The sequence below is a fragment of the Tenrec ecaudatus genome, chromosome 8, assembly GCF_050624435.1.
Source record: "Tenrec ecaudatus isolate mTenEca1 chromosome 8, mTenEca1.hap1, whole genome shotgun sequence".
NCBI classification, from domain to species: Eukaryota; Metazoa; Chordata; class Mammalia; order Afrosoricida; family Tenrecidae; genus Tenrec; species Tenrec ecaudatus.
The window spans coordinates 163,300,792-163,322,431 of NC_134537.1; the positions used below are offsets into that span (position 1 = coordinate 163,300,792).

The 21,640-nt window shown below is 45.6% G+C and overlaps 1 protein-coding gene across 2 annotated transcripts in view; it reads left to right on the plus strand.

Moving 5' to 3' along the window:
• The window catches only part of ADAM17 (ADAM metallopeptidase domain 17), a 56,097-nt gene that overhangs the window by 9,956 nt on the left and 24,501 nt on the right, over positions 1-21,640 (plus strand). For both annotated transcript variants that reach the window (XM_075557118.1, XM_075557117.1), the window contains exons 2-7: positions 5,181-5,313; positions 11,874-12,004; positions 12,736-12,824; positions 16,037-16,205; positions 17,461-17,594; positions 20,433-20,522. In XM_075557118.1, the coding sequence (XP_075413233.1) occupies positions 5,181-5,313; positions 11,874-12,004; positions 12,736-12,824; positions 16,037-16,205; positions 17,461-17,594; positions 20,433-20,522 (746 nt within the window). The remainder of the gene's footprint in view (positions 1-5,180; positions 5,314-11,873; positions 12,005-12,735; positions 12,825-16,036; positions 16,206-17,460; positions 17,595-20,432; positions 20,523-21,640) is intronic.

The following is a 21,640-nucleotide window of genomic DNA, read 5'->3' on the forward strand; positions in this document are numbered from 1 at the left end:
GTGTCACTCACTTTCTGTGAACGATTTACCGTATATACTCGAATATAAGCCGACCTGAGTATAAGCCGAGGTACCTAATTATTACCTGGGAAACCAGAAAAACTGATCGACTCAAGTATAAGCCTAGGGTGGAAAATGCAGAACCTATTGGTGAGTTTCAATAATCAAAACAAATGAAAATAAAATTACTAAAAATTGAGACATCAGTGGGATAATGTATTTAAATATTTATTTTAAATAAAAAACAAATAAAAGAACAGATCATTTAACATGAGTAAACCAGCACAGTAAGTGGAAAATAGGTTCAACCAAAACAAACAATAAGGTATCAACAATGATACCTTAAGAGTACTATTCCCTGAGCTCATCAGCAACCAAACTAAAATGTAAAGAGTTAAAATCCTTCAAAACTGGACTCATCATCATCATCCGTATCCCAATGCAGAGCTTCAGCTGGTGTGAGGTCATCATAGACGCTGTCCTCACTGAGATCGCCATCATCACCATCACTGCTGTCATTTTCCTACAGAGCGCAGTCTTCACTGCCATCCATAGTATTACTAATACTACATTTCTGGAAGGCACGTCGCACCGTGTCTTCTGGAATGTCTTCCCATGCACCTCAAACCCACTTTGCTATTAACTCTGCGTCAGGCTTCATGAGATTACCTCCTTGTGTTAGTCAGGCTTGACCAGATGACATCCATTCATGCCACATCCTTCGCACATGGTCTTTAAAAGGCTTCTTCAAAGATACAGGTCATAGGACGGCTCTGATTGGTTAGATGTGAGTAAACAAACATTCAAAGGCCTGCAGTGTCAGCGGGCTTTGAATGAACAGCAGAGAAAAGGCAATCACCCAGGAGATAACCGAGCTCTGAGCTCCGTTACCTCGGGTGGGGGTGGGGGCAGTGAGATGTTACACCTCGCTGGGGTACCACTGACCCATGTATAAACCGAACCCCAGTTTGTCAGCACATTTTTGTGCTGAAAACCTCAGCTTTTACGCGAGTATGTACGGTATTTCCCCTGTCAGTGTGGTGTGCTCAGATCATAAGGAGTTGATATAGCGCAGGTGGTGAGGGACAGGTTGAGTCGGCCTCTTTGATCTTAGAAATCGTAAACCTGTAAGCTAGAAATGTCTTTTTTTTATGATGCTATCACTGTATATATAATATGATGCTTGTTGAGATAACAAAATTACCAGTATGTAACATACAGTCCATTTGCAAATTTCCCTAATTATCTCAAATATCTTTTCACAGTAATTTGACCTCAGGCCCAAAGAAGTTCACACATTACCTTTGCTGTCTTTATTAGGTCTATTTTTACTCATGGCCCTACACCCCCCCACCCCCAAATTCCCTGTGCCACTTATTTCTTAAAGAAATCGGGTCATTTTTTTTATGAGGAAATACTAATGTTCTTGGCTGTTCCAAAGGTAGTGAAAATCCTCAAGGATTGCTCACGGTCAGTTATAGGTCAGCCTCTGTTTGCACGTGGTGCCCGTGCCGTGTCCGTTCCCACTGCTGCTTTTGACTAATCTTAAAGAAGAAAGAACTATGAACATTTTTACGATCCTTGATAGCTTTTTTACAACAAAAATGATTTCTTTTGTTGTAAATTAGGTTGGGGGTTACATTTCCGATCATCAACTGTATATTCAACAGTTTAAACTCCCCATCAAGCCTTCCAGGCATTTGCCACAGGCCTGGCGCTTCTCCCTGTGGGCCGCGGCCCTTTTCTCCTGTGCTCCCAGCACCCTCTACCTGTTAGCGCACTGCTTGCTCTGTCCCTCTTCTGTGCCCGCCCTCTCCAAAGTCTCTTCCCTTTGTTCTGACATTGACTTTTTTTAATTTTCTGCTTGCCTTTTGTTTTTTACAACACTCCTTTTGTGATTGGCTGGTGTCACTCAGCATACCATCCATGCCATGAGGTGCTTCGTGGTTCCTCGTTGTGTTTCAGGATGCAGCGTATTCCACTGTGGGAAGCTGCCAGAGTTTCTTTTTTTTATTAATCATTTACTGGGAGCTCTTACAGATACGATAACCCATAATTCAGTTAGATCAAGCATAAGTGCACAATTGCTGCCACCACCAGTTTAAAAATATTTTCTTTTTCTTGAACTCTTTGAAATCAGCTCCCCCTTATCTCCTCACTCCTCCACCCTAACCCCCAGGAAGCCTTAGTGTTATATATAACAATAAGCCTTATTGTTATATATTGTTACATATTTATTGATTTTGCCGATCTTACAACATCCAATGTATCTGTTCACCTACAGTTCTGTTATTCGTTCCTCTTGAGTGGGGTTATGTAGTCATCATTGCTGTCAGGCCCCCCTCCCCCTTTCCTCCCATATCTTCAGGGAATCATTACTTCCTTTACTATTTCTGAAGGGTTTTTGATCTTGGCTTTCATGCATCTAGTGATCTTGATTATACAAATGAACATATATAGGTCCAACACGATTAATGAGGTAAGACAAAGCCCCTAATAGTAAGGAGAGGAAATATTAAAGAACTAGAAGATAGTTATGTTTCATCGGTGCTGTACTGCACCCTGGATATATCATCCCCTTCGTGTGGCCCTTCTGTGAGGGACTGTCATTTATCTTACAGGTGGGTTTGCATCTCCATTTTGTTCATGCTCCTTCATGCCAATTTGATGGCTTATTTTTGAACTTCTGATACCTATTCCTGTAGACCCCTCATGATCATACAAGCTGGTGTACTTCTTCCATATGAACCTTGTTGCTTCCTGCTGGATGCCAGCTTGTTTAACTTCAAGCCTTTAAGACCTCAGATGCTATAGCTTTTAATAGTCAGACACCATCAGCTTTCTTCACTACATTTGCTTATGCACCTGTTTCTTTAAAAAAATAAGTCATTTTATTGGGGGCTCTTACAGCTCTTATAACAATCCATGCATCAGTTGTATCAAACACATTTGTACATATGTTGCCATCATCATTTTCAAAACATTTTATTTCTGCTTGAGCCCTTGATATCAGCTCCTCTTTTTTTCCCCTCTCTCCCCCACACCCAATCTCATGAGGATACCTGATAAATGATAAATTATTGTTATTTTCATAGCTTACACCGTCTGCTGGCTCCCTTTGCCTACATTTCTGTTGTTCGTCCCTTTGGGGTGTGGGGGGTGGTTATGTGTTGATCTTTGTAGTCAGTTCCCTATTTCTTCCCTTTTCTCCCCACCTTCCCCCTGCCCTCCTGGTATCAATATTCCCATTACTGTTTCTGAGGGGTTTATCTGTCCTGGGTTCCGTGTGTCGAGAGCTCTTCTCTGTATCAGCTTACATGCTTCTGTCCAGCTAGATTTGTAGGGTAGAAATGGGGTCATGAAAGTGGGGGGGAACTTCCTTTCATGCTTTTGTGTTCTGTGGGTGCTATGCTGTACCCTGTCTGGCTCGTCCCTTCCTTGGGATTCTTCTGTGAGGGGATATCCAGTTGTCTACAGATGGGCTTTGGGTCTCCACTTTGACCCCCGTCATTTGCATCATATATTTGTTTGGGGTCTTCTGATGCCTGATACCTGATCCCATTGACACCTTGTGCCCACACAAGCTCGTATGCACCGATTTTCTCTTTAGTAAACATGTCAGGAAGGTGCCTTATCATACGATGTTGCATTTTTAGAGCAAACTATTCTTGTACTGAGGTAAGATTTAAGTAGAGGCCCAAAGTCCATCTGCTTCATACACCCACACACACACAGACCCATCCACCTATGGTATATGAATCCTTAGCTGTATGCATAGCTATACTCATATCTATGTATACAATTCCTGCTGCTTTCCTCTCGTCCCCTACGATACGAATGGATCCACGTCTGTTTCTCGACCCCGAGTGCATGAGAGTTCTGTGTTATGGAGCGAGCAGGCCCTGCTGTCCAGGACTGCCTACCTAACAGCGCCCTTTCAGTCCTCAGCATTAGTGACCGGGAGGCGTGCCTCCTAAATGTCCCCATTGCTCTTCCTGAAGTGAAGCTGGAGCGGTCTATTGCATGTCTCCCCCCCTTTTATACCTTTAGACTCTCAGTGTGGCTCCCTTGTGAATAACCCCCAACCAGTTGAGGGCCAAGCACTGCTCCTGGGTCAGATGTCTGCTATTGAGACTCCTCGGGGACTGTGGGGCTTTGCTCTGTTGCACTCCCTCGTGGTTTGCCCCCATGTGGGCAGATCAGACCAGCTGTACTCCCGAAACTGTCTCTTCAGTGCTGTCACCTGTAGTGCTACCGTTGTCTTTGGAGGGGTCAAGTCTTGAGCCGAGACCTTTCTGTGTCTGGCGGAGCAGCTCCGAGCGGGAACGTCGCCCTCAAGGCCTAGTGCACTGGAGTGAGGTCTACTCTCACTCTCCCTTTCCTGTGGAGACATAAGCAATACCCTCCCCTTGGGTGGATTAGTGCCCTGGTCCCCCACTGCCATCTTCTCTCTCCTCCCCACCCCTTGGTGGGCTTAAAGTCCTGTTGGGGACGGGGTATGGTGGGGCGGGGGTGTGTGTCTTTCTGCACACATGCTGTCTGCATCTTTCTTTTTTGGTGATGCATGCTCATTAGTGGGGTTCCTTTGGGGATGTGCAGTGCTGTGCAGCAGTGCTGTGATGAGCAGGGGGTGCGTGTGTCTGTCTGCGGTATGTCTCTGAGCTCTGTAGGGTGTGTGCCCGCAGAGGGATTGCTGGAGCGGACTGAACGGCTAGTCACAGTTTGGGGTGGTGCTGCATGGCTTTGCACGGCTGCAGTTCGTATTTGCAGTCCTGCCAGCCTTGCAGAAGGGTTCCAGTCTCTGCAGGCCTCGTTTTTTCTGCTTTTTTACACGCGCCCATCAGTGGTAGCGTAAGGCGGTGTCTCTGTGGTTTTGCTTCTCTCCTCAGGGCTGGCCAGTGAACAGGAGCATTTCGCGTGACGCGTGTGGCCTGTTTGCAAGTCCTTGGCGTGAGCGCTTCTCCAGACTGTTATTTAACCAGCCATCTGACCCTTGGGTTCCTTAAACCTGAGAGTCAGCTCAAGATTAGAGGCAGGTCCTTTTTTTAAATAGTAAGACTGCTTCGCCTGAGGGACTGCTGTAAGGTTCAAGAAGAGTTTATTGCTTGGCTTTCCATTTTAGTGATGCCACAGTTGATTAATAGGCTACGGTGCTAATTATCTTTGTACCTTGATTTCAGAAAAGCTCGATGATTTGCTGTCAGACTACGATATCCTCTCGTTATCCAATATCCAGCAACACTCAGTAAGAAAAAGGGATCTTCAGACTTCAACACATTTGGAAACACTACTGACTTTTTCAGCTTTGAAAAGGTAATGGAAATTATTTATAGGATAATGTTGGGATCATGTGGACTTGGATTAGCAAAAGCAGAGAAATAAGGCTGTCTACTGAAGTCTTAGGATGTAAAGACTTGAAAGTTATAATTACATCTGTCATATGATTTTGCAATAATGTATCGGCTATTTTAAAATTCATACTGATGAGTATTAAAACAATAAAAGGGGTCTTTGAAGGGTATTAATGATAGGAAGGCTTTGGAAATTCACTGAGTCTGATTCACTGAGTGGTTAGGACGCGTGTTTTTTTGTACTGCTGTAGAACCGTCCGCCTGGTAACAAGGATTGGTTTTGTATAGGAAACTTAAGGGTGAAGGCTTGGTTCAGGGTCCATACGTAGCGGTGAGCGGGGGCTAGCATTCAGTGCTTTTTCTACATTGAGTTCATAGCGTAAATTGACTCGTGTGCCGTACTTGGAGATAATTTGAATGTTTCTCATATTGTGTTAAATATGTAAATTTGTCAGGCCATCGCAGGCCTCTTTTAAAAACTTTTTTCAGTGCCCTTATTTAATATCGGAAAGCATGCACACCAAACCAAATCCACTGCGGCTCAGTGACCTTTTATGATGGAGTAGAACTGCCCCAGAGGGTTTCTCAGGCTGGCAATCTTTATGGGGCCGACTGCCCAGTCTTTTTCTCCCGTGGAGCCAGCGTGTGGCTTTGAACTGCCCACCTGTCAGTTGGCTTTTAACTGCTCCGCCTACAGGGATCTGAAACAAACACTAGGAGGATATAAATGGGCCGAATAATCCTTTATTCACGTGATAGACCTCCAAGATTTCAACAAACAAAAACTATTAAATGGACCTGTTTTTAGAAACCAACCAACCAACCAGCCCCAGAAGTGTGCAAAATGTTTTCCCTTCTTTCAGTGAGTCACTCCTCAGACCTAGAGTTTCTTGTGTAAACTCCTAGAAGATTTCACTATATACTTTTTGCATCTAGATCAATATGTGCATATAGGTGATATAGATAACTTACATTAGCTTCATTTCAAACAGCTGCATAGTATTTTATTGCGTATAATTGTTATAGTTTGATGAACTTTATAGGTAGCATTTAAGCAAAGTTATTTGGGGCGTGGGAGCTGTGGAGGGATGTGGCTGTAACAAACAGTGTGTCTGAAGAATTGTGAATAAACTTTAAAAATAGTTTTATTGAAATATAATTCACATATCATAATCTTCCATAGTTCAGAAGTACTTTAAGAAGTTGTATGATGAGTCATCATTACAATCCATTCTAGAACATTTTCTTCCTGTGTTCATTATTAGCTCCCCATTTCCCTCCAACCTTTCCTCCTCTATCCCCAATAAGCCTTTAATACAGTTGCTGTCTCTAGGTTTTCCTGTCGGTGTCAGTATAACTTCTGGATGAGAAACATGCTTGAAGGAGAATGAATGGTTCGATGACTTGTACATGTTAAATGCCTGTAGGTATTTCCACATTTCCTCCCAACGAGATGAAGTCATTTGATTCTCCCAACACCAGTCTGAGTTGGTTCCTTGTTATCCTTGCCAATATTAACCCGAAACCCGAACCCCTTTCTGTAAAGGACCCTCAGAGGACAGAGTCGAACGCGTTGCTCCGTAGGGTTTCTGCCTCTGTGGTCTTTATGGATGCCACGCCGTCCTCCTGCAGAGCAGCTCCTGCGTTCGAGACACCGGCCTTCTAGCATGCAGCTGAGCACTTCACCACCGTGCCACCAGGTCTCCTTCCCAGTACAGCCTATCTCGCACCCCGCCCCCCAGTTGCAAACACTGTCTGCTACTGTGCATGATTCACATGTGGAGGCAGGTTGCAGCAGGTGGTGTGCTCCTTACGCAGCCTGACTTTAGTGCAAGAAAAGGCTGTAAACTTTTCCAGTGACTGCAAAGCTGCACCTGCAGCAAGGGAAGGTGATTGTGTGAAGAACGTGCTGTGGGTAGGGATGCTTCAAGGGGCCCTGGAGGACTTTGAACCAGGAGTTCAGCCGTTCGAGCTACAAGCTGAAACTCCTCTGCCCTGTCAAGAGTCTCAGCCTCGTGAGCCCACGGCCGTTCTGCTCTCAACTGCAGGTCGCTGTCCGAGTCCCGCGACCGCAGTGAGTTTGGTTTGGGTTTTTCTGTTGGATTTGTCTTTCTGGTGACTGAGTTGCTGTAGCGCATACAAAATATGTTACGGAAATTAGCCCATAGTCTTGTGGTTTTGACTATTTTTTATTTTGGTACTTGTTGCCACTATCATTATCTTTAAATAACTTTTGTGTTATATTTGATGTCAGAAATTGTTACTGTTAGTTGTGTGGCTCTCAGACGATAGCAAACTCGAGCAGAGTGGCAGTAGCAATACGTAGTAGCGACTATAGTTTTTGACATGCTTATTTTGTTTGATTTTCTTCACTAGGCACATTGCTTCCATGATCTCTGTATCTCAACACACTCTGCGTACACGTTTTTGTCACTCCTTTTCTGAAGTAAAAAAATTAAGACTCACAGAAGTTAAGTAACTAGCTCGCCAATCTGAATGCAAGCCCCATTCCAATACCTACGCACTCTGCTGCCTCGGTAGCAAGGTCGGTGGGATGAGATGAACTCAAAGTGCTGCTTGTTGTGTTCCTGGCAGTGAGGTGTGAAGTGGCCTGTAGAAGCAGTGCTCCAGGGGCAGGCGCTTCCATAGCTTCACCCGCTTGGGTTTTCTCTTTCACAGACAGTGAGGAACACTAATTGAGAACACGTTAGCCAGTATTCATTTACTTCTGTCTATTTAAAGAAACAAGGACGCTTGTATTTTGTAGTTTCCACCTTAAATGTTCAGTGGGAAATGTATCTAACAATGTATGAGAACTTCATACCAGCAATGTTAAAAGTAGGTAATGCCACATAATCGTCAAAGCCATCAGTTAGTAGGTAGTATTGCCTCTGTTTGTAGAGCAGGCTGTTTGGGCTCAGAAGTCAGGCCTAAGGCCAAATTGTTATTCATCGGTGGTTTGTCAGACTCCAAATCCTGTGCCTTTTCCTTTCCGTTCTGTGTGTCACTCAAGCTGAAAGGAGAGGAACAGAGGTGGGGGTGAGGGTAAGTTTGTACTAGGGGGGCGGGTGCCTGGGCAAAGCCACGAGGCGGTCTGTACAAGATCTTTTTCCCTTTGGATTTGCTCAGACCGTAGGAATGCTGGGAGGTGAAGGTTGGCACTCCTACCGACTAAGGTTGCAGCCCACATAGGAGCTGACGGGTATTACAAGAAAGACATCTTCAATAGTAGTGGAAGGCAAATGAATGCATGCCACGGTCATACAGTTCGCTTCCGAGGAGGAGCGTTAGAAGATGCAGAAAGCACAGATGTGCTGCATGAGGAGTTGAAGTTACTAAGTGAAGAAAGGAAGGAAACTGCTTAAATAGTTTTTCCTAAGCCTCTAATTTCCTCTTGGCTATAAGTCAATAAACACCAGCATGCTCAGGTAATGAAAAAGTTGGTAATGTCAATTTTTTTTAACCTTACATATGTTTCTTCTAAAAGTGGAATTTCTCAGGTTACTTAAGGAGAGTCTGGATTGATTTAAAAAAGAAAGAGAGAGAGAGAGAGAGAGGGAGGGAAAGAAAAGAACATACCTAACTAAATGGACCACTAAAAGTAGTTACAAAATATTTTTTCAGACAGCTTACACCAGTTCCCAGTTACTATAAACTCTCGAATGAAAAGTCAGAAAGATACTTGAGGGGGGCTTCAAAAAATTCATAGAAAATTTTCACTGTCTTTTCATTTCACTTTTCCATGAACTTTCTGAAGCCTTCCCTTGCAAGGCTGTATCGAGCCTGTATAGTCACGTCACAGGGAGCCGCACTTGCAAACAGTCTGCTTCCAGGTCATTTTTGCACAGCTTATTGCTAGTCATATAGTCTCCATACAGTGCTGCAGCATGCGACTTGCTGATTGTATCGTTCTTGTGCCAACCTCCAAAGACAAAGCTCAGTCAGATGCTAATTATGAAAAGACAATAATTGTGGAAATGAAAAGTTTAAAATGAAAGTGGTGCTAGACTTAAGTCAGAACAAAAATCCTCTCTTGGTTTGGCATCTGCAGTTAGGAGGATGCCGTCTGAGGGAAATTAGTGCGTGAGCGACTTCACGTAAAGTAGGGACGATCAAAGGCGAGGTGAGTCAGAAAGTGAGGTGTAGTGTAAACAACAGGTGGTTGGCACGGCTCCGTGGGCGGTGGGCGGCTGCAGGGAGCACGTTCTTTCAGTCCGCACTTGTCTTCATCTTGCTAAGGTCCTGTCATTAAAAACAAAAGTGCCAGGGGGGGAAATCATGCTGCAGTATGGGCGCATAGCAGAATATTAATAAAACTCAAGTGGACATCCCCCTGATCACTGGGTCTTTGCAGCAAGTTGGCGGGATGCCACCCGACATAAACCCGTCGTCAAGAAGTGCCGGGAAGCCTCACAGACGAGGCGGCAGGGGGAGACCGGACCGCCGACCTGGTGCAGCCATGCCGGCCCTGGCGCTCTCCCTTTTAAGCAGCCTCGTGGCCCCAGCAGGCCTTTGGCCCCTTGGGTGCCACCTACTCAAGAGTGGGTCTCCATTCACTCTTTCTGGCAGGACGGAAGCGAGTGAAGACGGTTTGGGGGCAAGTTGTAGATTGGGATGAGGCTGACCAACCACTGTGCTCCAGGGAACGAGGTGGGTGCAGGGTGTCGGCCAGGCAGAGGCACCGGAGGAGATGAGGGTGGCGGTTTCGAGGGCTCCGGAAGGAATCACTGTGGTGGATTGTTTTTTAAAGGGCACAAGGTGATTCCAGGGGGCTTCTTAAGGAGCACCTTTAAGAAAAGAAACCTGGAACCCGCATCAGTGAGGAGAAGGCCAGGAGCCAGGGTGCTTAGGAGCGTCCCCATCATAAGATGTACCTCCTGTGCTTAGCCAGTGACAAGGCTGTTCCAGGAGAATTTGGCTGGGAAACCCGGCCCCACCGACCCCTGCAGCCTCGATTTTATCCTTTCTGCCTTTGTTTTGCTCCCCAAGCTCAGAGAGCATTTCAAAGAAACACAGCTTGGGTCTGGAAGAGAACGTAAACCGCTGTCTTGATGTGGAATAGGTCAAGAGCACGGAATTCTTCTGGGACGTTGGGGTGACAGAGTACTGTCTTCAGAGTGTGTAGAGTCAGATGGAGCACGTGTCGAGGAATGAATCCCTTGTGTTTTGTGTAGTAAAAGTTTTCATAATAAATACCATAAATTCTGACAAATCCTTAATCTCATAGATTAAGACCAGAACCTCAAAACCCTGACGTTGTATCATTGCTTGACCTCTGACAAAGTAGCTTCTCCGTGAGGACTGCAGTCCGTTGTTGATCTGGAAAGCACATGAGATAAAGCAACGTGGCCTCTCAGAAAGAGCTCTGAAATGGAATCTCGAAGCTCGCACACACTGCTGCTTCTTCCTTCTCAGAGTCCATGGCTGTGAGTGTGTGGGAAGATACATTAGAATTGCGGCAGAGAGGCTTCTAGTTTTGTGAAATAATGTTCTATTGTCTCTCGCTGTGACCATAGAAACACCATGAGGAAACTAAAATTATGTTGGCATGATCACAAAGTTCAAACTCTTTGTTGTCATGGAGATAGTTTCAGTCCAGATTGTTGCTGGCAGTTGAAAGGCTCTTCCAGACCCATGGGGAAGCAACCCTTCATACTCTGAGCACCGCAGCTGACAAAAAGCGTTCATGTCATTGAGATGAGTGGCATGCCTTCAGCGGAGGCACGTGGAAGGGGCCTAATGATTAGTCACACTGAAAAATTCTTCGCCACTCCCAGTTCTTAGGTCAGGACTGAAGCTCGTAGAAAACAAAAGCATGTTAAGCCCACTCAAGGACTAGAGCGCCCATGTTAAGATCCAGTGCCACATAGCTTGCCTTGAGTTTCCTTTGACAGGCTTATCTTTTGAGAACTTTTAAGTAGAGAAATGAGCATTTATTAGTTTCGCAGACAGCACTAAGAGTTTTCTCGGAGGATATTGCACTTGGCTGCTAGAGGCCGTACAGTGCAGCATTTTGAAATAAGCCCTGAGTTCCAGTTCCAGTCTGTTGATTAACCTAACTCCTGTGCCTCAGTTTTTACATGTGTGAGGTGGAGATAGTAGCACGGAGTAGGTATGTGGTGTCTAATTTGATTAGCCTTTCACACATGTTTAAGATTGCAAGATTCCAATCTAGACTTCCCACGGTGTGTGTGTGTGTGTGTGTGTATGTGTGTGTGACAGAGCGAGAGAGAGAGATTGAGATTCCCCCGAGCACTTCGGCTCCGTGAATCCCCTCCCCGCCTGCATTAGCTCCTCTCCCTGCCTGCATTAGCTCCTCTCGTTCTCTGCTCTGTCACTTTTACAGCTACCCACTGTTCTCATAGGTTCAGTGTCTTTGTCTGTACTGTTCTAAGTACCAGGTAAACAGTAGTTGTGTATTTTTAGTAATTTCAGCTACCTTGACTTAAGAAAATGTAATTAAATGAAAATTAAGGTTATGGTTGATGTGTTTGCAGTAAAACGTGACCCTGCCCCTTCCAGGAATTTTAAGCTGTACCTGACGTCCAGTACTGAACACTTCTCACAGAACTTCAAGGTGGTGGTGGTGGATGGCCAGAACGAGAGTCAGCACACTGTCAAGTGGCAGGACTTCTTCCGCGGACACGTGGTTGGTTCGTATGGCCTGCGCGCTCGGGGCTTTCCTGATTACACCTGCCTCCGTGGGGCCCAGAAGGAGGGCTGACTGGTTTCTGAGCTTCTTGAACTGGCTCAGCACAAGCATCCGTAAATGGGAAACGTCTGTTAGCTCGAAGGTCACACTGGCCTTTATGTCAGTGACGACAATGGAATTTCCCTCCAAGAATCAGGCTTTGCTGTCTCCAGCATGAGCTGCCCTTCAAAGACTTTACCTAGGGAAGCCAGGAGATAAAATGCCTTCATTCATTACTCTAGGGTACATTGATTTGAGAAAATATATCGAGTAAGAAATCTCAGTTTAATTTTTCTGCAAATGGTGGAAAAACAACCAGTGACCTCCTCAAATAGTGCAGTCCAAGACCCAAAGAGGTTATTCCAAATGTGCTTTCTGCCACTTCTTGTTCCTCTTTCTCCACAAGTGGTAGGCAAGAGAACCCCTGCCCTGTTGGCCTTGGTCCGTGACACACTCACAGGGGAGGCACTGGCTGTGGGGGAGAAGGTCTCACATGATTGGAATCGAGACTGACATGCGGCACGTGAGCCCCTCCTGGTTCTTTGGGGCCTCGGTTCTTGGTGGCAGGTCTCCCAGCACTGAGGCAGAGTACTTTCTGGGGCGGGGTTTGGTTGATCTTCGTGACACTGATGCATAACGTATCATTCAGCAGGAATATTTCTTGATAATGAACACTGCCTATTTCCCCTTAAGGTGAGCCCAACTCTCGGGTATTAGCCCATGTCGGAGAGGACGACATTACAATAAGAATCAACACCGACGAGGCAGAATATAATGTCGAGGTAAATGTACTCTGAATTCCGTTCCAATCGCTTATCTCTGGTTTTTAAAAAGCTGTTTCTAACTTGCTTCAAGATGGGACAAATGTGAAAATTAACTATGCATACTTCTTTGCCCCTTATATTTAAGGCTTTTAGGTTCCCCAGGAAAGTAGCTGGTTCAACAAACACATACATGTACATACATATTTATATGTAATACGATGCTATCATGAAGTGCACTGGTATTTCTAGTACCATAATTGAGGGACAGTCATACGTGGGGTAGTTAATAGGGTCTAAACCCTTTCTTTACCTCCTGAGTTTTCCTTTATTCTTCCTTTAATTATCATACTGTAAGTGCAGACATTCTCAAAGGTGAAGACACAGTCTTGCCTCTTCCTTTCTCCTCTAGACACTAGAAAATCAAGAGCATTCACAGGTAACGACAGCCTTAGCAGGTACAGGGCACGCACTGTGGGCCACTCCGACTGGCCCCTCTGCCATTGACGTGTCAGCAGTAGAACCCACGACCGAGCTAGCAGGGAATGTGCGCGTCTTATTCGGCTTAGGTCACCATTTGATATTTTAAACTGCTGCCTGCTCTTCATGTAAATGAGCCTCCAGGAAGCCTGCACTGTAAGGTGATTTTTTTTTCTCTTCAAGCTTTTGTTTGGATTAATGTTGAACTCTGTAGAAAGGTTGAAAAAACACCCATGTAACTTGTCATTAACTACTAATGTAATAATGCCTGTTAGCTTTATTGCTCTTTTTGGTTTTTATTTTTCTTCTTGAAATCATTTAAAAATATTTGCCGACTTAAGGGCACCTCACTCCTAAAACCCTTCTCTAATGCTGTCTGATAATCTATAGTCAAAATCTCTCTCCCACCAAAGCCAAACCCATTGCTGTTGGCTGAGTCAGTTCTGACCCATAGTGATGCTGTGGTATTGGGCAGAGCTGCCCTGCTGAGTTTCCAAGGCTGGAAATCTTCATCAAAGCAGACTGCCACCTCTCATTAATAATGTTAATAGTGCAGTTAACTTTCATTGCTATTAATAGCTATTTTGAAATCCTACTACTGGCTCAGACTGTCTTCAAGTAAGTCATCACAATTTTAACAAATAAAATAAGTTATGCTCCAGTGAGTTAAGTTACTTAAGATGCCTAATGGGACAAAGGTCAAGTTTGGCCCGAGATTCACCCTATTCTGAAGTCTGTCTTATTGTATACCGGACTGGCTATTGTAGGAAACTAGTAAAACTAGAAGTATTTGACCTGAAAGACACCTATTTTCTACATAGGCCAAGTGAGCATTATTCAGTTTGGAGGATTCTTGTGCCGATAGGTGGGCTAGGTTACTCAAGTTTTCTCTCTGTCTGTTCTGGAGATTCTGTGGCCATTACTTCATAAACCTGCCTCCTACATAGACCATGAAAACAGCAGGTGGTGGTTCTGTAGTCACACCCCACACACTTTCTCTGGAAGTTTGTAGGAAAATGGGGTTAAAAGAAAATGGAAGTTTTCTATGAACTCTTTGAAGCCCCTTGGTCTGTTTGGCTTCAGCACACATATATGGAGACGATTCACCTACCATTCAGTTCAGTCGTTTGAGGTGCACTGCTTTTGTGTTTACTTAGAACTTCCCGACCGTCACCTCAGTCAGTTTTATAACCTTTCATCTCCACAACCAGAAACCCAGTCACGGCAGCTCTTCCCCTGTTTCCCGGCTCCTCGGCCCTCTGGTCAGGCTCTGGAAGCAGGTTTCAGATGCCAGTGCACTCGGTGCACAGAGTAGAACGGCCCTGGTCTCTGGGAGCAGGCCACCAGGTCTTCCCAGCGCAGAGCCGCGCGGTGCTTTCACACCGCCAGCCGGGCCGTAGGGGCCGAGAGGGTCCACTCTGCTTTCTGTATTCTGCCGTTCCCTGAAGAAGGAACCATGCAGTCTGTTTTGTTTCCTGTTTGTAACTCTCTGTGAATTAGGTGGTGGCATGTGTATTTTGTGACTAACTTTTTAAACTTCTTTAGCATAATGCTTGCAAGGTTCATAGCACCAACTCGCATTCCATACCCCTGCCATCTTAAAATGGGTGCTGCGGTGGGACCATGTTATCTTTGTTCTTTTGTGACGACCTTCCTGTCGTCTTACCATTTCCCAGGGTTGTCCACTTTGTGGTCTTTGCAGCGACTGACAGTCTGTCTTGGGGGTCTGATACAGTCATCAAGTGATGGACATCAGGTCACTTCTGCTTGGGGCTCTTATTGCCATTTGTTTTCATGTGAGATTTGAGTTGTGTAGTCACTGCTCAATTGTCAAGTTAATTTCCAAACGAGCCACGCCTTTTACTTTCGGAAGCAGGCCGGGAGGCTTTTGACTTCTCCCCGCTCTCATGAAGGCCCCACATTGCCTGCCCTTCCAGTGAGACCCACCCCAGTGGGGAGGAAGGCGTGTCTCATAGATGTCACGCTTCCCCTCTCACGACACACGTACATGCACACGTGCACACGCACGCACACACCTTTTTGGGGTTGCATTTTTCACAAGCTGCTTGGTTCTGATGAGACCAATGTCCTTGTTGACACCCTTGCTTTGAAAAAACAGATCCTTTTGCCTTGGGCTCAGACTTTGGTGCTAAGTTTTCCATGTGGTTCAATATCCCCTTGCAATATTTCAAGTGCACAATTTCAAACATTGCGTTCCCTAAAATCAATCAAGTGCTTTAGGCATTTTGTGGCACATATTCAGCCTTCTGAAATATTTTTGGATTTTGCTGTGACTGAAACCCAAATGGCACGGAAGATGACAGAAGCCCGAGCGTTACGGAAAAGATGAGGAAGTGTCCCAGACCCCAAGCTAACTCGGGAGTGCCAGCAGGCAGCGAGTGTTACCGGAACACTTCCTGAAAATGCAAGGAGGAGGGGTTCCGTTTGCATTTACAGAGTTCATACTGGGAAAAATTACATATATATATTTAATATAGAAAAGTAACCCAAAGTAAGTAATGCATGAGTTTATGAAGGGGCATCACAGAGTTTGTGGGAAAATTCCATTGTTCTAATTTCATTTTTCACAACCTTTATGAAGCTCCTCTTGTATTTACCAGTGTAGAACTCCATCTGATAAAAATTAAAGCTTAACTTCTGTAAAATGAATATCTAAGATCAACAAAAGGATGTTGTAAGAATTTGACGTTTAGAAATTCTTCTGTCTGAGTCACACATGTGTTCTGTTTCAGCCGCTTTGGAGATTTATTGACAATACCAAAGACAGAAGAATGTTAGTTTACAAATCTGATGATATCAAGAACGTTTCACGTCTGCAGTCCCCCAAAGTGTGTGGGTACGTCAAGGAGGGTACCGAGAGACTGCTGCCCAAAGAGCTTGTCCCTGGAGAGCCACCGCAAGGTAAGACTGCAGAGAAATTCCCAACGAGAAACAAGCATATTGTGAACTTCTGCAGGAGCCACCGTTGTTATTTTGTTAAAGTAACATGATTGCCAACTCACTGTAGTCTTTGGCTGAGGGCAGAGTTTTGTTCCAGGAGTTCTTATGTCAGTGCTCTTGCCTGTAATGTAAGAATTGAAAGTGTTACACAGTAAATGGAAACAATGAAGAGTGAATTTAATTAAAAAGGTTAGGGAAAGGGAGAATTCAATGATCCTAGGGAAAATATGATTTTTGTATGTAGGTCTTTACAAGTGATAAAGTAGCACTGTTGAACAAAGTCCTCTTTTACGTGATGAGAGATATACCTACTCCTCACTCATCAACCTGACCAGGCCCAAAGACGGGGTCGGTCATGGGGATCACCTTCATGTGAACATGCAGAGGACCGTGGCAGCTCACAGAACAGAGGATGACTACATCGTTCTTACACAGCTGTCAAAAAAGCACTGTGACTCCTGGTCCAGTGAAGCTGACACGTAGCTCATTACCGCCAGAGGTATGCTATTGATATGTGAAATACGGAGTGGGTCTTTTGCTGGTGTCATAAATGCAAAATGTCAGCTCATTTGATAGTAAACGAAGAATAGGTATAGTTGGCAGCAAGAAAGCTTTTTACTGGTTAGAACAAAAGAAATATATTTAGGAACAAATATATATTGAAGTTACTGGTAGTGATCTTAGTGAGCTAGATATATTTTAAGAACAAATATTGGGATAAGAATATTTAGGGTCACTTAAAAAAATGCATAAAAATTGTCCATTGTGTTTTTTAGTCTTTACTGTTGAAGACTTTAGAAATATCACTAGCTTTTTAATGCATAAATAAAGTCCTAAAGAATGAGATGAGCTGACCAGAGAAAGCTCCCTTGAACGCAGCGTCGTTTTTGCGTATGGTTGCCTTGCTGTGTTACCTGGAGCGCTCTTCCGGAGGAGAGGGGCCTCTGTAGGGCAGGTGACTGAGTCTGGGCAGTGACGTGGGAGGGGTCCTCCTTCTTCCTTTTCCTCCGTTTTGAACGCTGCAGTTTTAGTTCCTTGTATTTTCACACACGTGCACACACACGCACACACGGAGTTGGTTTTGTTGTTCAGGTTACCTTGAAGACTACTGGGCTCAGATAATATTTTTAAAGCATACTAGATTAAAAGTGTTACTGTAAAAAAAATCCCTGTTTGGGTGGACTTTGACTGAATCCTGCATCCACATTCCTGTTAGAGCCCGCCCACCGGGTGAAGAGAAGAGCCGTCCCTGACCCCATGAAGAACACCTGCAAACTGCTGGTGGTAGCCGATCACCGCTTCTACCGGTCCATGGGCAGGGGGGAAGAGAGCACCACGACGAACTACTTGGTACGTTCTCGGTGTCGGGTCGCCCGGATGGCAAATGCATGTTGTGACGGTCGGTAAGTCCGCTGAAGAGAAGGCTGGTGCATTTGAACCTTCCTGACGGGAGCCCTGTGTCAGCTGCACTGCGATTTCCTGCGACTCTTTGAGGCTCGCCTCTGTGGCTCTTACATGACTGGAAACGAGTGTCAGTTTTCCAACAGCTACTCTACCTTTGGACTTAGGTTTTGTGCATTAGAGTTTTCATGGCTGCTGGGCTTGGGGACAGTTCAGAACTTTGGCTTGCCTTCTTTGTGCAGCTGGCTTCTTTACAGAGAGCTCTGCTGTAAAGAGGATCTTGGTGTACTGATGCACATGCCCCAGAGGTCCCCCCCTCCAAAAAAGAAAGCATTTGTATGAACCTGCCTTAGCTCTAAGCTGCAGGTCAGTTCTGTTTCTGTCATATGATCGGAGTATGCTCATGATCGGAGTATGCATGGGATGGGCAGTGTTTTCATGGCTGTAACTAACTAGGGCAAGCATAGATTAAAGACGAAAGGAATGTGGATACAGGGTTTTTAAGTATTAAATATTGCAGTTATTTTGTTTAATTATTTTTATTGGGGCTCTGACAGCTGTTACCACAATCAAAACGCTTTCTTTCTTCACGAGCCCTTGGTATCAGCTCTCCACCCCCCCTCCCCAAGGTCACAGTTTCTGAAGTCAGAGACATGATACTCCATGCCGGTTCATTGTGGTGGTGCTCGTGTGACCTCAGCTGTCACGGCCACTCGGATGTGGCTATGGAGGCATGAAGAGAAAGCAGCTTTTCCTGAGCCAAGAGGCTGGCACAGCAAAGACGGCTTTCTCGTTGCCTAGCTGTCTGCCTTCTGTCCTCGGCATTCCTGTCCTCCTTCGTCCTTCGTGCCCAGGCCCTAGCGAATGCATGGGTTTGTTAGGCGGGTGGTAGGAGTTGAGCTTCGTCACTGGGACTCTTATTTCTAAGTAAGAGATTCCCTCCTGAAAGGCTTCCGTCTTGCTCTGGGTTATGTAATAAGGGTCTCCTTTAACATATTTTTTTAAATACTGCAGCAAGAATATGAATACAATGAGAAGATCGAGTCTTAAAAAGATTTTTCTTAGTAGTAAAATGACTTATAAGCCAAAGGACAGTTTCTTAGACTTGTAATTTGCTCCACACGTGATACAGCAGACCTCCTCACCCCGGGTTTCGAGCGGTAGGCTGGTCTTTTTGCAGGAGGATGGGTTTCCCAGCATGGGTGTGGGTGGAGGAAGGGGGCACCTTCCATGTGTGGGCAACTGGCATGGTGCTGCCAGATCACAGGCCTTTCCTTTGGTTAGATGGATAAGGAGGAGATACCCCATCCTATGAGCCCCTGCTAGACAGAAAAGGGGACCCCGCCATCCTACATGGCCCTGGAGGCTGGGAGGAGAGGTTTGAGTGGTGAGTCTTCAGGTTCCTGGCACAACTGGCTGAGGTAAGGGGCAGGTGCTGGTCAGCGACCCCAGGCTCTGGGGTGGGTAGTAGACATTGCATGTCCAGAGGCCTCCAGCTAGGCAGGAGGGTGTGTACTTACCTCCCACCGGCTAGGAGGCACTCCTGCCCTACTGTAGATGTAGGTACAGGGTCCCTCTTGCTGGACTGCCCCTCCCTTGGGAGGGAGGGAGCCCTGGTGGAGTTTTGTCTGCTTTGTCTCCCCTTGGCCAGGCTCTGCACATCCGTCTGGCAGGGCACCCAGGCTCCTTAGTGTGATGTCTGCTGGTCTGTGCACTGTCTCTTTCCCCAGGGCACTCGGTTGGATTCTTGAACCTTGCCTTTGATGCGCCTGGTCTCGGAGTGGCCAACCACATGTCTCTTGGGTCCCATCCACTGGTGTTCTCGCGTCTTGGTTGTAAGAAGGACTTTGTGAGGCATCTGACCACACCGCCATCTTACACTACACTCCCCCCTCCCCCCTTAAATTGGTGACTTTGAAAATGGAATTATGTAGTTGACTAGTGTGTTAGTCTGGGTACTTTTACAGTAACAAATCCACAGAAACTCATATGCTTAAGAGAGAGTTTTATATAAAGGATAAGTGCACATCAAGAAAACATCCTAACCCAGTGCTGCCCAAACCCAAAGGTCCAACATTAACCCTTATGTCTGACACCAATCCACAAAGTCCTCCTCCATCTCACAAAACACACACTCTGACACCGGCTGCAGGAGGAAAGCCGAGTCAGTGAACGTGTAAGCATCTCAGTGCTGGCAGGGGTCTCCACACAACTGCTCCAGCACCCAGGGCTGCATTGGGTAGGTCCATGCGGCTTCTCCTTGGGGATGTCAGCAGGAAGTGAGCCTTGCCAGCTGAAGCAGGAAACTGGCTAAGGCGGTTGTACCCTGGTCCGACCATCACACAGAGCAAGAGACCCAAGAACTCGAAAGGCAAGCCTCATTGAGCCATTTATCTCTCTGCCCTTCAATTAATCTCAACATGTGTTTATCAGGCAGGCTGGCACTATAAACTACCTCACCTAGAAGGGTGTCTTTAAAGAGTCCTGATACTTGGTCCTGTGGAGCTGTAGGCAGTGGGGACCTGACATTTGGAGTGAATGAACCACTCTTATTCTGATGCCGTCACTCTCAGGTTTGCGCCTAGGAATCATTTCTGTGGTGGAGCTGTCAGTGATAACATGCTGACACCGCAATGCGAGTTTTTGTAATTGGTGGAAACTTCACAATGGCATTTTCTCTAAATCGAGCTTTATCCCGGTAGATTTGGTAACACTGTGTAGAAAAGAGCTACTGAATCTCTCTCTCTCTCTCTCTCTCTCTCTTTCTCTCTCTAATTTTGCACACAGATTGAGCTAATTGACAGAGTTGATGACATCTATCGGAATACTTCTTGGGATAACGCGGGCTTTAAAGGATATGGAATACAGATAGAACAGGTAATTATCAATATACACGGCTTATCTTAGTGTGTTACATTATGCGGAGTAAATATCTGTTACTTCTGTTCAAAACCCCAAAACTGTGTGTTTAACTTTAATTAGTGTTAAGCTGGGTTGACTAGAGAAACTAATCCAGTAACAAAGAGCTTTATATTATGACGTAATTACAGTTCAAGGAAGCATCCCAGGAGGGAAGAAAGAGGAGCCGACACCAAGGGCTCAAGTAGAAAGTACATGTTTAGAAAATGATGGCAACCTATGTACAAGTAAGCTTGACACAATGTATGTATGACATGTGGTAAGAGCGGTAAGAGCCCCAATAAAATGATGTGCAAAAAGAAAGAGGAAAGAAGACATCCCAGCCAGTCCAGCTCCAGCTCCGAGTCCGTGAGTCTGATGCTCGCCCAGCAGTCTCTCGACAGACCCGTGCAGGGAATGATGGGAGATCTGGGGTCAGTGGACCCAAGGCAGGGCTCCAGCAGCTCTCAGGGTCTGCCTCATAAGAAGGCCACGCCCCCGAGGAGTGAGCGTCAGGCAGTGACCTGATTGAGACCCACTCCGCCCCTAGCCAGGGGTGTCTAGCTGACGTAAAATCATCTGACTTCCACAGTGGGCTTCCAAGTATTTCATCCAGAACTGAGCTGCCCCCACGCTGCAGTGCCAGTCCCAGTAAAGAGCCGAGCAGCATGTGCCAGGGCCTTGCAGGCCGCAGAACCGCAAGGAGACACTCAGGAACCACCGAGCTCAGCTTGGCCTTGTTCCTTTCCCCAAACTCACCTCTGATAGGCTCCCCCTCCTGCTCCGCCTTCTCTTTAAGACAGCGGATCCTTAAGCACATGTAGTCTGCTCTGATCTCAGTGACACTACACGACAGAGTAGAGCTGCCCCCTGGACGAAGTCTTCACAGGAGCGGAAAGCCTCTTCTTTTTCTCACCAGGCATGATATTAATTTGTCTAAACTGCACGTTCAGAGAATGGCTACTGTTCTTTTTCTGTTTTTTGAGAACTATTATTTATTTCCATAGCGTGCATATAGACATACATCTTATCATTTTACACATCCTAATTGTGGCAGTTACATTATCTGTTGTCAGTTTGAGAGGATTAAGAGTGAA